Consider the following 15,566-nt stretch of genomic DNA (forward strand, 5'->3'; position numbering starts at 1 on the left):
TGTCCTAGGAACCGTAACATTGATTTGTGATTGCTCTCTCCCCTTCTCTTTCATCTGGAAATGTCTTTCCATAGCAATGAGAAGATGAAAGAAAGTCTCCTATCAATATGTGATTTGGGAAACACAATTTCAGGACCAATGCTGTTGGATACAAACCAAAGTTCCCTTGCCTGTGTTAATAATAGATGTTCATAGCAGACAATAGATCAGGTCTATGGAGATCACTCTCTTTTGTTCTCTTTACTGCTTCGTATTCTGCAATAATACGTTTTAACACCAAGGCTCTTCCTTCTTCAGTATGGATGTTGAGTGTCTGATTTGTATCTGTTCCAGCGTCATTGTGAACAGCAGAGAATGGAAATACTTCAAGAACCTCACGAAAACACTGACACCGCTGGAGGAGGACATGTTCCATATTGAAGGAGGAGTACAGTTTCCTCAGCTCTACCTACGACCAAAGGAGACTGTCTACATCCCATTTAAATTCCAGACCTTCAGTGCTGACCATTCCATTGCTCCACAGGTACACTGTAGTCTAAACTCTAGTAGCTTTTCATGTCTCTAGGTTCCTTTAATCCCAGTTCACTCTTATTTTATTTGATTTAAAAGCAATATCATAGTTCATCAGGAGGCTCAGGTGATAAGGCACTGCTCGATATTAATTGAAGACATAAATAAGTTATCCTTTATGGTTTCTGGTCTGTAATAATTTAGTAGGTAATATTCTGATGTCATATGGGAATAAATAAAAAGAGCTTGCATTTAAATCGCATCTTTCACAACTTCAGAACGACCCACACTTTACAACCAATGAAGCATTGCAGCATTGAACACCTCAGTACCACAGAGTTAGATTGCTGGAGAATGGTCAGCCTGTGCTTTCTGCTTGTGATTGCTGTCTTGTTGACGTTTCTGCTGGTAGGTAGATGTTGGTGTGTGGATATTGGACACTGCTAGAAACAGATTCATTTGAGACATCCGTTAACAATCACCTTGCAGGATTATGTACAACATAAGCCACCTGGATTGGGGCCAACGGGCTGAGAAGTGGCAGATGGAGTTTAATTCAGATAAATGTGAGGTGCTGCATTTTGGGAAAGCAAATCTTAGCAGGACTTATACACTTAATGGTAAGGTCCTAGGGAGTGTTGCTGAACAAAAAGACCTTGGAGTGCAGGTTCATAGCTCCTTGAAAGTGGAGTTGCAGGTAGATAGGATAGCGAAGGAGGCATTTGGTATGCTTTCCTTTATTGTTCAGAGGATTGAGTACTGGAGTTGGGAGGTCATGTTGTGGCTGTACAGGACATTAGTTAGGCCACTATTGGAATATTGCATGCAATTCTGGTCTCCTTCCTATCGGAAAGATATTGTGAAACTTGAAAGGGTTCAGAAAAGATTGAAAAGGATGTTGCCAGGGTTGGAGGATTTGAGCTACAGGGAGAGGCTGAACAGGCTGGGGCTGTTTTCCCTGGAGCGTCAGAGGCTGAGGGGTGACCTTATAGAGATTCACAAAATTATGAGGGGCATGGATAGGGTAAATAGACAAAGTCCTGTCCCTGGGGTTGGGGGGTCCAGAACTAGAGTCTTAGGTTTAGAGTGAGAGGGGAAAGATATTAAAGAGACCTCAGGGGCAACTTTTTCATGCAGAGGGTGGTACGTGTATGGAATAAGCTGCCAGAGGAAGTGGTGGAGGCTGGTACAATTGCAACATTTAAGAGGCATCTGGATGGGTATATGAATAGGAAGGTTTTGGAGGGATATGGGCCGGGTGCTGGCAGGTGAGACTAGATTGGGTTGGTTTATCTGGACGGGTTGGACCGAAGGGTATGTTTCCATGCTGTACCTCTCTATGACTATGACTCTATGATTGGTATCCTGAGAAATTTAAGGAGAGGGCAGGATCAAACTAAAGAAGTAAATCCTGTAATGCATTAAATCTTTGGCAAATCTGATGACCTTGATTTCTGTTTGGTCTGTGTGGGAGTCAGAAATCTATGAACTGTGACATTCTGAAAGCAGAAAGTTCCAAGTGGTTGCTAAATTTGACTTAAACTGCTGGTTCTCACTAGGTCAGAGCTCATTATAAACTTTTTGGTAGATCACTCCACACAATTCAGGGATCACTGGAGAGAAATTCTTGGGTCATAGTTGGAGTTAGAAAACAAGAGGCAGAATCAGACTCCATGAACAGAACAGCTGTTTAACTGGAGCACTGAAAAAGTTGCTGATTTACACTGGTTACATACTGTTGGGGCTGAATGAAAGGCCAAGAGTACTGGGATAGCACTATACAGCCAAGCAACAAAGTATTGGAGTTGGGTCTTGGAAGAATCCATTTGCCACTAATACTACAGTAGAGAGTAGGCTCTTGTGGTGCAGTGGTGGTGTCCCAACCTCTGGACAAGAAGACCCAGAGTTTGTGAGAAGATTTGTAGCTCGGGTGCTCATTGTGGTTCTGTCGCCGAGCTGGGAATTTGTGTTGCAGACCTTTCGTCCCCTGTCTAGGTGACATCCTCAGGGGACGAAACGTCTGCACCACAAATTCCCAGCTCAGTGAACAGAACCACAGCAACGAGCACCCGAGCTACAAATCTTCTCACAGACTTTGAACACCTACAAGCGAGAGATGCTAAGACAAGCCAGGAAATGGGAATCCTGTGCCAACCGCCTAAGCTGAGGATGTCACCTAGACAGGGGACGAAACGTCTGCAACACAAATTCCCAGCTCGGCGAACAGAACCACAACAAGAAGACTCAGAATTAAGTCCCAACTGCTCCAGGGGTGTGCAGTAACATTTCTGTACAGGTTGATTAGGAAAATATGTTAAACATTTTTTTTTGTTTAAATTAGGAGTTAAAAAGCCATAAAAGCATTAACTGGTGAGTGCAACTGAACAGGATTAAATTAGATTCGATTCCCTACGTTGTGGAAACAGGCCATTTGGCCCAACAAGTCCACACTGACCTTCTGAAAAGTAACCCACAAAGACCCATTTCCCTCTGACTAATGCACCTCACACTCTAGGCTATTTCGCATGACCAATTCACCTGACCTGCACATCTTTGGATTGTGGGAGGAAACCAGAGCACCTGGAGGAAACCCACGCAGATATGGGGAGAATACGCAAACTCCACGTAGACAGACGCCCGAGACTGGAATTGAACCTGGGTCCCTGGTGCTGTGAGGCAGCAGTGCTAACCACTGAGCCACCGTGCTGCCGATAATCGGAGCTCACAAAGAAAGCAAGCTAACAGGGGGACAGTACTGGGTTTGTGAGCAGCTAGAGTTGTGCCTGTCAGTGCTAGAGCGCAGTTTCCAGAATCCAGGTCTGTCGACCAAGGGAACAAAGGTGAACTCCCAGAATGTGAGTAGTTATCATTGGCAGTCCACTGTAAAATGGTTCTTGAGGGAGTTTCAAGGCCAGACCATCAAAAGTGAGCACTTTGATTCTTGTCATGTTTTAATGAAATTTGTCAACCCCACTGTGTTACTAATAGTATTAGTTGGGGAAATCTGTGGAATCTGACTTGATCACATTTGCTGTTTGATCCATTTTGGTGTTCAAATCACAATTTGTCCATTCGCCATGTTTGTCTCATTTTAATTTTGGAATGGAATAAAAATGTATCAATCTTTGCAGACACTTTTAAACAACTAGTATAAGCATGTTTGTTTAAGTAATTTTTATTTTTTGTTGACGCAAGAAACCAGGCTGCCTTGTTACTAATATTAAATAAGATAACGTCTGAGATCTACGTAATTAGCCAAATCATCAACCTAGTGAAATATAAATATTCTCATGACCTGTGCAGCAAAAAGGAATCCGTACTCTGCTCCAGCCTTAGTCGTAACACAATATGTAGAAAGGCATCATTCAATGCAACAAATCAAAGTGATGTATGGAAATTGTCGTTTTATATTCACAGTGTAATTTGTCTATAGGTGCATTTCCAATACTTTTAAAAAATCTCTTCAAGACCACTAATAGTACTTCACATTTTCATGTATTTTCTCATATTCCAGGGTGCTATTTGCAACCACTTTTCCTTGAGATACAACTCCAGATCAATATATTGCTGCATTTATCACTGGGTCCCATTCATGACCCCACTTGCATGTGAGATTCACAGCTATTCCTTTTCCTTTTACTTGTTCTCCAGCAAGAAAAGACTCGTACATATTTGCCATTACAGAAGCTCCAGGTAATGGTGTAGAATCAGGAAAGTACATTTTTTAATTCTTCACTGCTGAACCCAGTGGCAAAATGAACAATAGCTGCTCCAAATTGCTAACTGGATTATGATCATTTATCCCAGCAATGACTGGTAATTGAAGCCTCATGATGGAGATCAAGTTCTGTGTTACTCCAAAATAGTTTCCTACTGCATATATATTTCAGACCTGACAAGTGACTGACTTTACATTTTTTTTCTCTGTTTGCTGTAATCTATATGTTGAGGTGAAATGTGATCTATACGTTTGCCTCGCAATAGTCATGAATCCCCAACAAAGATGGGGAGCTGAATAGTAGTGGCCTGGCTTCTCTCATAAGCTGGAGAAACTCAGCAAGTTTGGCTACATCTGTGAAGAAAAAGAAGGGAAAATGTTACAGGTCCAGTAACCTTTTATATAATCAAGCACACTGAGCATTAATAGTAAACAGACTCACAAATTCATACACAGAACAACGGAGCACTACAGTAGAGACAAGAAATTACAAATTGTCTTTGCAGTCCAGAATAATTCTGAAATAATGAGCAGCTTTATCATGTGAGAGTAGGACTAGAGACAGTTTTATGTAGTCCAGCTAATTTTGCATTCAACTTGATATTCACCACTTCTGTTCAAATAAATGTTCCTTGGACTTAAAATAGAAACAAGGATCATTCTGGGGAAATGACCAGGAAAAGAGTGAGAAATCACGGTGGCTCAGTGGTTTCCACTGCTACTTCACAGCACCAGGGTCCCAGGTTCGATTCCAGCCTCGGGTGACTGTCTGTGTGGAGTTTGCACATTCTCCCCGTGTCTGCGTGAGTTTCCTCCGGGTGCTCCGGTTTCCTCCCACAGTCCAAAGATGTGCAGGTCAGGTGAATTGGCCATGCTAAATTACCCATAGTGCTAGGTGCATTAGTCAGAGGTAAATATAGGGTAGGGGAATGGTTCTGGGTGGGTTACTCTTTGGAGGGTTGGTGTGCACTGGTTGGGCCGAAGGGCCTGTTTCCACACTGTAGGGAATCTAATCTAAAAATAGATTTGACGGGGTTTAGGAACTCATAGGGTGGCGTAGGAGATTGTTAGCTTTAGAAATGTTTTGGTCATTCGTTCACCAAAGACCAGGCACTTAGGATTTTGGAAGTGCAGTTGTAAATTAATTGGGACAAAGTTTATTTCTAGGAAGGGGAGAACTTGGAAAGAAGGAAGCAAGAAAGGGACCGTGTGTGGAACATGATACCAGGAAGTGATAGAGATGGTCTTTCATGAGATTAACATGTGGGTTCAGGAGAAAGGAAGCAAAGCTGTAGAAAGAATTGAGAGCTGAAGCACTGACATCACTCCCTGTGGTAGACATAGAAATTAATGTTACCTCTGCATTGGTCTGAGCTATAAAATATATAATATCTACTAAAAACCATCTTCTTCAGTTCCTCCACCTTGGTTCCTTGATGTTCACCTTTTGACAACAAGGAGCTCATAGAGTCTTTGTTACTAAGATTGAAAAAATTGACCAATTGCCTCTAATGCTTTGTTTGCTTCCACTGGGCCAGACTTCCTCACATGCTACAGTGTGCCATAAACCTGAACTCCTGACCTTTCCTGGTTGTTCTCCTGTCTCTTGCATGCTTCCTCTGGGCTCATCTTGTGATCAATTGCCTGGTCCTCTCACAGACTGATATTGTTGATATTTCTCAATCCCTGCGTAGATTCCCCTCCCTCCTTCAAATCTGCTGACATCATCCTTGCCCTCTTATTTCGCAAATGGAATCCTTTGCTATTTTTCGTGGTAGCTTCAGCATTTTCATTTAACATCTGCAAAATCACCTGTATGAAGTTGATGATGCGTACGTCATGGGTAAGTCTAGTATCTTGACAAAGGCATATGTCTAGTCAGCGACAAAACAATAACCAGAATCACTCATCTTGCTTGTGCATCAGTGGATGGTGAACTGGGATCTGTCACCCGCTCTCCATTTGAAGAAATTAATGGCTATAGTCACCTTCACAATCATACGTAGTCCTCATCTTATCCCTTCTCTTTGCTGTGTATTCTCCATCTTTCTCTCATGCTGTAGCCTAAAGGGAATGGGTTATTAGAACAGCAATGACTGGGGATAAGTGGTCAGACAGAAGACTTCAACTCAGAGTAAGGGCCTTCTCTACCCACAGCACCACTGTTCACGTACTTTACTGATTTCAAACTACTCATCCAGCCATTCAGCCCATCGAGCCCAGCCTGTCATTCAGTATAATCATGGAACTTTTACTGTACAAACTTGATCAAAACAAACATAATGATAAAGACTATATAGGTACACTGAGCAAGTAAATTAATGGTTCTAAATGATCTAAGCTACTGCCTTAAACTTATCCAGACTTAATGGAGCTTAATCTTTTCATTTAAGTGTGACTTTCGTACTGACAGACTTTGGAAGGCTGGTCGTCTTTATTCTGGCAGAAATCACAGCTCACGTTCTCAGTATATCTCTACCAATGTGATCCACTGGTTCAAGTGTAGGTGTTGCTGACAGTCACACACCGTCACTTACCAGACATATGTGGATACTTTGTTGGCATCCATTCCATGTTTTGAGTAAATTCTCTTGAATAACTCTTTCTCTCTCTAAACCTAGAACTGAATTCTTTGAATAAAGTCACCAGGTCAGTGTTTTTCTTGCTTACTTACTTTTGAAACCAAAACCCACCAGATTTTGCTGAGAGCCTTGTTCCATGCTCAGCAGTTATCTCCTCAGTAGCCTCTTGCTTTCTTGCTTCTAAAAGCCTCTCAGCTGGGGCCAAAGTTCAAGTATTGTTTGTAAGTACATGCAGACATAGCAAAAACAAGCTGAAAATAAACACATTCTGCTTCACCAAGCCAAAATCTTACATTTTTAACCTTGATATAATCTACAATAGAGACAGTTATGGTGTGTTTAAGAAAGGGCAGTACTGGAGTGCTGAGGTTGACAGTTGGAGCTATGACATAATTCAGTGTTGCAAACTGATTGATATCACACTCTCCTTATCCTACATACCTCTGGCACACACTCAAAACATTCCATGTTGACAACCTCACCAAAGTGACACCACAAACTAGAGCACGAGCATGTGTGTACAGTGTGGAGTAAAAAATGAGGTCTGCAGATGCTGGAGATCACAGCTGCAAATGTGTTGCTGGTCAAAGCACAGCAGGTTAGGCAGCATCTCAGGAATAGAGAATTCGACGTTTCGAGCATAAGCCCTTCATCAGGAATAAGAGAGAGAGAGCCAAGCCGGCTGAGATAAAAGGTAGGGAGGAGGGACTAGGGGGAGGGGCGATGGAGGTGGGATAGGTGGAAGGAGGTCAAGGTGAGGGTGATAGGCCGGAGTGGGGTGGGGGCGGAGAGGTCAGGAAGAGGATTGCAGGTTAGGAGGGCGGTGCTGAGTTGAGGGAACCGACTGAGACAAGGTGGGGGGAGGGGAAATGAGGAAGCTGGAGAAATCTGAATTCATACCTTGTGGTTGGAGGGTTCCCAGGCGGAAGATGAGGCGCTCCTCCTCCAGCCGTCGTGTAGTTGTGTTCTGCCGGTGGAGGAGTCCAAGGACCTGCATGTCCTCGGTGGAGTGGGAGGGGGAGTTAAAGTGTTGAGCCACGGGGTGATTGGGTTGGTTGGTTCGGGCGGCCCAGAGGTGTTCTCTGAAGCGTTCCGCAAGTAAGCGGCCTGTCTCACCAATATAGAGGAGGCCACATCGGGTGCAGCGGATGCAATAGATGATGTGTGTGGAGGTACAGGTGAACTTGTGGCGGATATGGAAGGATCCCTTGGGGCCTTGGAGGGAAGTGAGTGTGGAGGTGTGGGCGCAAGTTTTACATTTCCTGCGGTTGCAGGGGAAGGTGCCGGGGGTGGAGGTTGGGTTGGTGGGGGGTGTGGATCTGACAAGGGAGTCACGAAGGGAGTGGTCCTTGCGGAACGCTGATAGGGGAGGGGAGGGAAATATATCCTTGGTGGTGGGGTCCGTTTGGAGGTGGCGGAAATGGCGGCGGATAATACGTTGTATGCGCAGGTTGGTGGGGTGGTAGGTGAGAACCAGTGGGGTTCTGTCTTGGTGGCGGTTGGAGGAGCGGGGCTCAAGGGCGGAGGAGCGGGAAGTGGAGGAGATGCGGTGGAGGGCATCGTCGATCACGTCTGGGGGGAATCTGCGGTCCTTGAAGAAGGAGGCCATCTGGGTTGTGCGGTGTTGGAATTGGTCCTCCTGGGAGCAGATGCGGCGGAGACGAAGGAATTGGGAATATGGGATGGCGTTTTTACAGGGGGCAGGGTGGGAGGAGGTGTAGTCCAGGTAGCTGTGGGAGTCAGTCGGTTTATAATAGATGTCTGTGTTGAGTCGGTCGCCCGAGATAGAAATGGAAAGATACTATTTTTGAACCAAATTGACTGAAATTATTGGCACTAACTATAAAGCTGAATTTTGTGGCAGTACCAGTTTTAATCTGAATAAGGCCGAAAGTGGCATACATATTCATGAACAAAAATTGAGCATTTGGTTCCCTAATAATTGGCAGGTTAGAAAAAGATTATTATTGGTCAAGTGGAATATTGTCCAGGCTTGGCATGTGTAGGGTTTCAAGTCGTACAAGATACTGATCTACTCATTGAAACTGTCCTTTTTCAACGAACTCTGATACGATGGCCTTGTGCCATAGTAATTCCATTACTCTATTGTGCATCAAGGGAGTGCAATATGATTCCTATTGATTTTCTGGGATATGAGGTAGCTGAAAACGAAGGCTAAATTATAAATGAGGTGCATGGTGACCTAATGTTAGTGTTCACTTGATAAAAAATGACTTATAGCATGAACATAGAGAGACTATTTTTTTTTCCACCTTGAGAAATGATTTCTTTCCCCCATGTCTGCTTTGGATGGAATTTGTCATCATTTTTAGTCCAGTGATGTAGCAAAACCAATGCCTGGAGCAGGTAATTACTATGCGCTGAGCTGAACTGATGTGTGTAATTTGACGTGGGTTCAGAAATACAACAAAAAGCACAGAAAATTCCCCAGAAATCACCATGGGAGGAAATGATCCCAGTGGTGCAGTGAGTTACCTACAGTGCTATTGAGCTGTGTAGATCAGCTTCAGTACCACACAGGGTGAGGCATTTAATCACTATACCATCAGGGGAGATGATATTTAAATGTTAATCTGTAGTTTATTCAATGGAGCATTCTCATTGTAAGTTTCTGTTCAGCCAAGAACACTAATTTAGTGCACTCCTGCTTTTATTTCTAACAAACCTCGTGCTGGGCAAGGTTGAAGTTTCCAGAGTTTCCAAAGCTTTTGGGAAAGTTTGGCAAGTTCAGTCCTCAATCCAATGATGAAACCAGAGTTTCAAAATAATGTTATGGTAAACCATTTAAAATTTAACACCCCCATTGAAATAATATCTGCTGGAATATATACTCTCTTCTGAGGGCAGATAATAACAACGTGCAGCAGTTTCCAAAGCTATGACTTTGCAGCCATCCTAGAGGATTTATATAAGCGAATTATAAAGAGGCTGAGGGTGGCATTCTATGCCATGTGGTAGTAGTTTGCAGGTAACAAATGTAAAACCATGATCAAAGAAAGGAGGCCAGTTAGTCTGATGTCAGTTATTGGGATAAAAACCAAAAAAATTGCGGTCAGTGTAAATCATAAACAAAAATAGAATTTGCTGGAAAAGTTCAACAGGTCTGGCAGTGTCAGTGGAGAGAAATCAAGAGTTAAAATTTCGGGTCCAGCCACCCTTTCTCAGAACTGTTCTGAGGCAGGGTCATTTAACCTAAAACGTTAACTCTGCTTTCTCTCCACAGATGTTGCCAGACCTGCTGAGCTTTTCCAGCAATTTCTGTTTTTGTGTCAGTTATTGGGAAATGCTTTAACCGATGATTAAGGAAGTTTTTGTAGTGCAAGTGGAAAGAAATATCCTACCATCAGAGTCAGCACAATTTTAACAAAGGAACATTAGATTTGTTCGCATTTTTTGGGATGTAACTAGTGAGGTAGTTGAAAGGATGTCAGCAGATGTAGAATGCTTGGTCTTTCAAATAGCATTCCCAAAGAAGCCTCATAAAAGCCGAAGGCTGATAGAGCTGAGGGTGATATATTAAACAAAGTTGGAAGACTTTTAGAGCAGACAGCAAATGAATGGGACATTTCCAAGTAGGCAGGCTTTAATTAGTTAAGTACGGTTAGGATCAGTGACTGGGGCCTAAGCCAATTCTAATCTCTGTAAATGACTTAGACAAAGAGACCAAGTGTAAATTTCTTTTTTTGGTTTTCAATTTTCTTGAATTTATTTTCTATTCAACTCATTCAGAGGTGTCGATACAGAAATCAGCTCGCGAGTGGGTGGGACTTGAATCTGGGCCTTCTGGTTCAGAGGCAGGGACACTGCTACTGCCCCAGAAGAGTCCTACCAAGATTGATACAGCTAAGTTTGCTGATGTGTAGCTGAGTGGCAGTGTAAGCTTTGAAGATGATACAAAGAGGCTGCAAAGAAAACTAGACTGGTTAATTGAGTAGATAACAATTTGGCAGATAGAGTCTAACTTGAGCAAGCATGAGATATTAAATCTTCATTTAAAAAGAAAGAAATCAAAGACAGTTAACACTGATTTGTTAAGGCACAGTCTTGTCTCATTAACGTGATTGAATTCTTTGAGTAGGTAATAAAGAGGTTTGATGAGGATAATGCATTTTATGTAGTCTACATAGACTTTGCCACTAGGACTTAATCAAAAGCTTGGCTAGAGTGTTCATGAAGGTGAAGGCCTATGGGATCTAAGACAACAGTTACTTGCTGTTTGTGGTGTATATCAAAGATTTTGACTTCACTGTATGGGGTTTAATCAAGAAGTTTGCAGGTGATACCAAAATAAGCTACGTATTTGATAAATAACAGAGATGGTAAATGGTAGTGGAATAACCTTCAGTGGTAGTTATTGTTGGTGCAGATTTGATGGGCTGAAGGGCCTATTCTGCGCTGTATGATTCTATGACTCTGGTCAGGTGAGCAGAACAGAGGCATTTAGGGTTCAATCTATGAGACAAAGCATTTGCAGAAAGACAACGAAATAGAAAATAAATAGTAAATGTAGAGGAGCATAGAGAGATGTTGGGAAAATGTCCATCGTTTGTCAAACAGATTAAGAACGCATAACTTATTAGCTGTGACACATACACTCAGAGTAGGAAGGTTATGTTGGAATTGTATAATGCACTAAAACAGTGTAAAACACTAAATCAGAGTAAGGAGTTATCCATTAAAGGTAAACAGGAGAAGGATTTGTTTTGCTCTGAAGGTGGTGAATCTGTGGAATTGTTTGCTGTAGAGAGCTGTCGAGGCTGTGTTGTTGTTAGGAACATTCAAAGATGAAATAAACAGATCTCTAATCATTAAGGTAATCAAGGTTCTGGCAGGACAGTGGAGTCGGGGATTATCAGATCATTCATGATCTAATTGAATGACAAAGCATACCCAGATGGGCCCAAAATAGCCTTTGTCTGCTCCAAATCTTATAGTCTTACAATTGGCAGTTCATTCTCTGCATTATAAGAAAAATGTGATTGCACTAGAGAGGGTACATAGGAGACCTGCTAGAGATGTTGCATGAAAATTTTAGTTAGGGGGAATGATTGGAGAGACCATTTCCATAGATTGTTAAATTTAAAATAGTGAAGGATGAGAAGAGAAGTAATCAAAGTGTATAAAATTGAGAGGAGTTAAAATGAATAGGCAGCTCCTATTTCCCTTGGTTGAAAGGTCTGTAATAAACTATCTTAGTGAGGGTAAGATGGAGGAAATTTAGAGAGATGTGAGGGGAAATGCAACCATCCATGATTGTGTTCTGTAAAATGTCTCCTCAAAGAGTTGTGGTGGGAGAAATCTTCACAGCATTTAAAAATACATTAAACTTAATTTTACTGACAAGACTATAAATCAAAACATGACAACTGGGATTCAGTTAGCGGGCTGTTACCTGGATCACACACAATAGGCCAGATGATCTCATTCCATATTATGTGGTTCTCTGATTCAAGATACATCAAGCAATTTGGAAGGCAAGTAGAAAGTTGGCTTTTGTTACGAGGGGATTGGAACACAAGAATTAGGAAGTCTTACCTTAATTTTATGAGTCTTTGATGATACCATTCCTGGATTATGGTGTCTACTTTTGGTCTCTCTAAGCAAGGAAGGATACAGTTACATTGGAGTTGGAACAGTCGACTTGTAACTGGGATAGGAGGGTTGTGTAATGAGATGCTGAGAACATTTGGTCCATACTTTCAGGAAATTAGAAGAATGAGAGGAAAATGATAGAGTTTGACAGAGCTAGGGAATCCAGGACACTGGAGGTGTAGTCTCAGGAAAAACATTAAGTCATTGAGGATGGGATGAGGAGTATCTTTAACATCAAAGATTTGTGAATCTTTCAAATTCACTGTTGCAGACTGTTGTCATTACATCACTTTTTGATATATTTAAAACTCGAATAGACAGATCTTTGGTGTCTCAAGAAATTATGGCAAATTAGAACTCCAGATATTGAGTTATTAAGTATATTCAAGGCTGAGATACACTGATTCAAAGAATCATAGAATCCCTACAGTGTGGAAGCAGGCCATTTGGCCCAACAAGTCCATACCATCCTTCTGAAAAATATCTCACCCAGACCCATTCCCCTATCCTGTAACTCTACACTTCCCCTGAGTGATGCACTGACCCTACAAATCCCTAAACACAATGAGCAATTTAGCATGGCCAATTCACCTAACCTGTGCATCTTTGGACTGTGGGTTCAAATGCTGGATTTGAACCCAGGTCCCTGGCACTAAGAGGCAGCAGTGCTAACCACTGAGCCACCGTTCCACCCATCAGTAAGTGAATAAAGGGTTACTGGAAAATAGGCGAAAATACAGGGTGGCATGGTGGCTCAGTGGTTAGCCCTGCTGCCTCACAATGCTGGGTACCAAGGTTTGATTCCAGGCTTGGACACCTGCCTGTGTGAAGTTTGCACATTCTCCCTGTGTGTGTGGATTTCGTCTGGGTGCTCCAGTTTCCTCCCACAATCCAAAGATGTGCTAGTTAGGTGAATTGGCTATGCTAAATTGTCCATAGTGTTCAGGGATGTGTAGGTTGGGTGCATTCATCAGGGTAAATGCAGAGTAATCAGGTAGGGTAGCCATTCTGGATGGGTTAATCTTTGGAGTGTCGGTATGGGCTTGTTGGGCTGAAGGGCCTTTTTCCACACTGTAGGGATTCTAATTCTATGCAGTTGAATTTTATCAAATCAGCCCATGATCTCAATGAATGGCAGAGTAGGCTGAATGGTCTACTTCTATTTCTACATAGAGTCATAGAGATGTACAGCATGGAAACAAACCCTTCGATCCAATCTGTCCATGCCGACCAGATATCCCAACCCAATCTAGTCCCACCTGCCAGCACCCGGCCCATATCCCTCCAAACCCGTCCTATTCATTTACCCATCCAAATGCTTCTTAAATGTTGCAATTGTCCCAGCCTTCACCACATCTTCTAGCAGCTCATTCCATACACATACCACCCTCTGCATGAAAAGATTGCCCCTTAGGTCTATTTTATATCTTTCCCCTCTCACTCTAAACCTATGCCCTCTAGTTCTGAACTCCCTGACCCTTGGGAAAAGACTTTGTCTATTTATCCTATCCATGCTCCTCATAATTTTGTAAACCTCTATAAGGTCACCCCTCAGCCTCCGACGTTCCAGGGAAAACAGCCCCAGCCTGTTCAGCCTCTCCCTGTAGCTCAGATCCTCCAACTCTGGCAACATCCTTGTAAATCTTTTCTGAACCCTTTCAAGTTTAACAACATCTTTCCGATAGGAAGGAGACCAGAATTGCATGCAATATTCCAATAGTGGCCTAACCAATGTCCTGTACAGCCACAACATGACCTCCTAACTTCTGTATTCAATACTCTGACCAATAAAGAAAAGCATACCAAACACCTTCTTCACTATCCTATCTACCTGCGACTCCACTTTCAAGGAGCTATGAACCTGCACTCCAAGATCTCTTTGTTCAGCAACACTCCCTAGGACCTCACCATTAAGTGCTAAGATTTGCTTTCCCAAAATGCAGCACCTCACATTTATCTGAATTAAACTCCATCTGCTATTTCTCAGCCCATTGGCCCATCTGATCCAGATCCTGTTGTAATCTGAGGTAACCCTACTCGCTGTCCACTACACCTCCAATTTTGGTGTCATCTGCAAATTTACTAACTGTACCTCTTATGCTCATATCCAAATCATTTATGTAAATGACGAAAAGTAGAGGGCCCAGTGGGGAAGAGGACAGAAGTCACCAAAGATCATCCATGAGGGACTGCATGACCTACTCTGCTTTTATTTCTTATGCCTTTATATTCAAATTATCATTTCTGCATTACGCTGCATTACATGTTGTCAAACTGACCCAGGTCAAATAAGACTAAACAGAGCAAATACCGAACATGAAGGGAAAGTCACATTTTCCAAATGACGGCTGATTGTTTAGTAGAACAGTACAGATCAGTAAATGCAGATTGTAATTTGAACACATACTTGTCTTTGTTATTTTTAGCAACAAGTTAAGAATGTATGTCAAGTCATCACATTAGTGTTTGCTGTCCTTGGTTATCACGTAGTACTGCGAGAGGCCAGGATTCAGGTGACATGTTGGCTGTCTCTACAGGAAGTATTACATTTCAAAAAGGAAGTGGGGATCATTAAGGGACCAAGAAGAAAATGTAAATATGTATGACTTTGTTTTGCTTAGACCAATCATCTTGAACTGTTATTGTTATTTTCGTCAGGGTCCGGCAGACGGGAAATTTGCAAAAAAGAATATCATTCATCAACAGGAAACCAACCCCACAACCAAGAAAATTGAAGTATGTATCATTTCATCAGCGGTGTCCCTCATTCTAATTTCGATTCATGCACCTAAAAGTTCCACATGAGCAATAGTGAAGCTTGGGCTGCCAATGTTTTTGGTGAGCTGGGGCTTTGGCTGTCCATGTTGCTTACCGATAAGGCCGGTCCTCCTTGCTAAACTCTCGCTGACTCTCTAGGAAGTCTCTATGGAGCATCATGTGTCAGTGGGCATTGGTTTGGGAACCACTGCTTTAGACTACCCTCTCAACTCCACTAAAAACACTTTCATTTTGATACTTACAGGTCACAGAATTGTTAGGGTACAGACGGAGGCCATAAGGCCCATTATGTCACCACAGTCTCACTGAATTAACAATTCAATTTGTGCCTTTCTGCCACCATCGCACCCCACCCCCATAACCCT

At 42.5% G+C, this 15,566-nt stretch overlaps 1 protein-coding gene across 1 annotated transcript in view; it reads left to right on the forward strand.

Annotated features, from left to right (window-relative positions):
- The window catches only part of nphp4 (nephronophthisis 4), a 402,509-nt gene that overhangs the window by 349,057 nt on the left and 37,886 nt on the right, over positions 1–15,566 (forward strand). The window contains exons 20-21 of the mRNA XM_060851914.1: positions 334–523; positions 15,082–15,159. Of these exons, the coding sequence (XP_060707897.1) occupies positions 334–523; positions 15,082–15,159 (268 nt within the window). The remainder of the gene's footprint in view (positions 1–333; positions 524–15,081; positions 15,160–15,566) is intronic.

Source organism: Hemiscyllium ocellatum, chromosome 37 (genome assembly GCF_020745735.1).
Source record: "Hemiscyllium ocellatum isolate sHemOce1 chromosome 37, sHemOce1.pat.X.cur, whole genome shotgun sequence".
In the NCBI taxonomy this organism is placed as follows: domain Eukaryota; kingdom Metazoa; phylum Chordata; class Chondrichthyes; order Orectolobiformes; family Hemiscylliidae; genus Hemiscyllium; species Hemiscyllium ocellatum.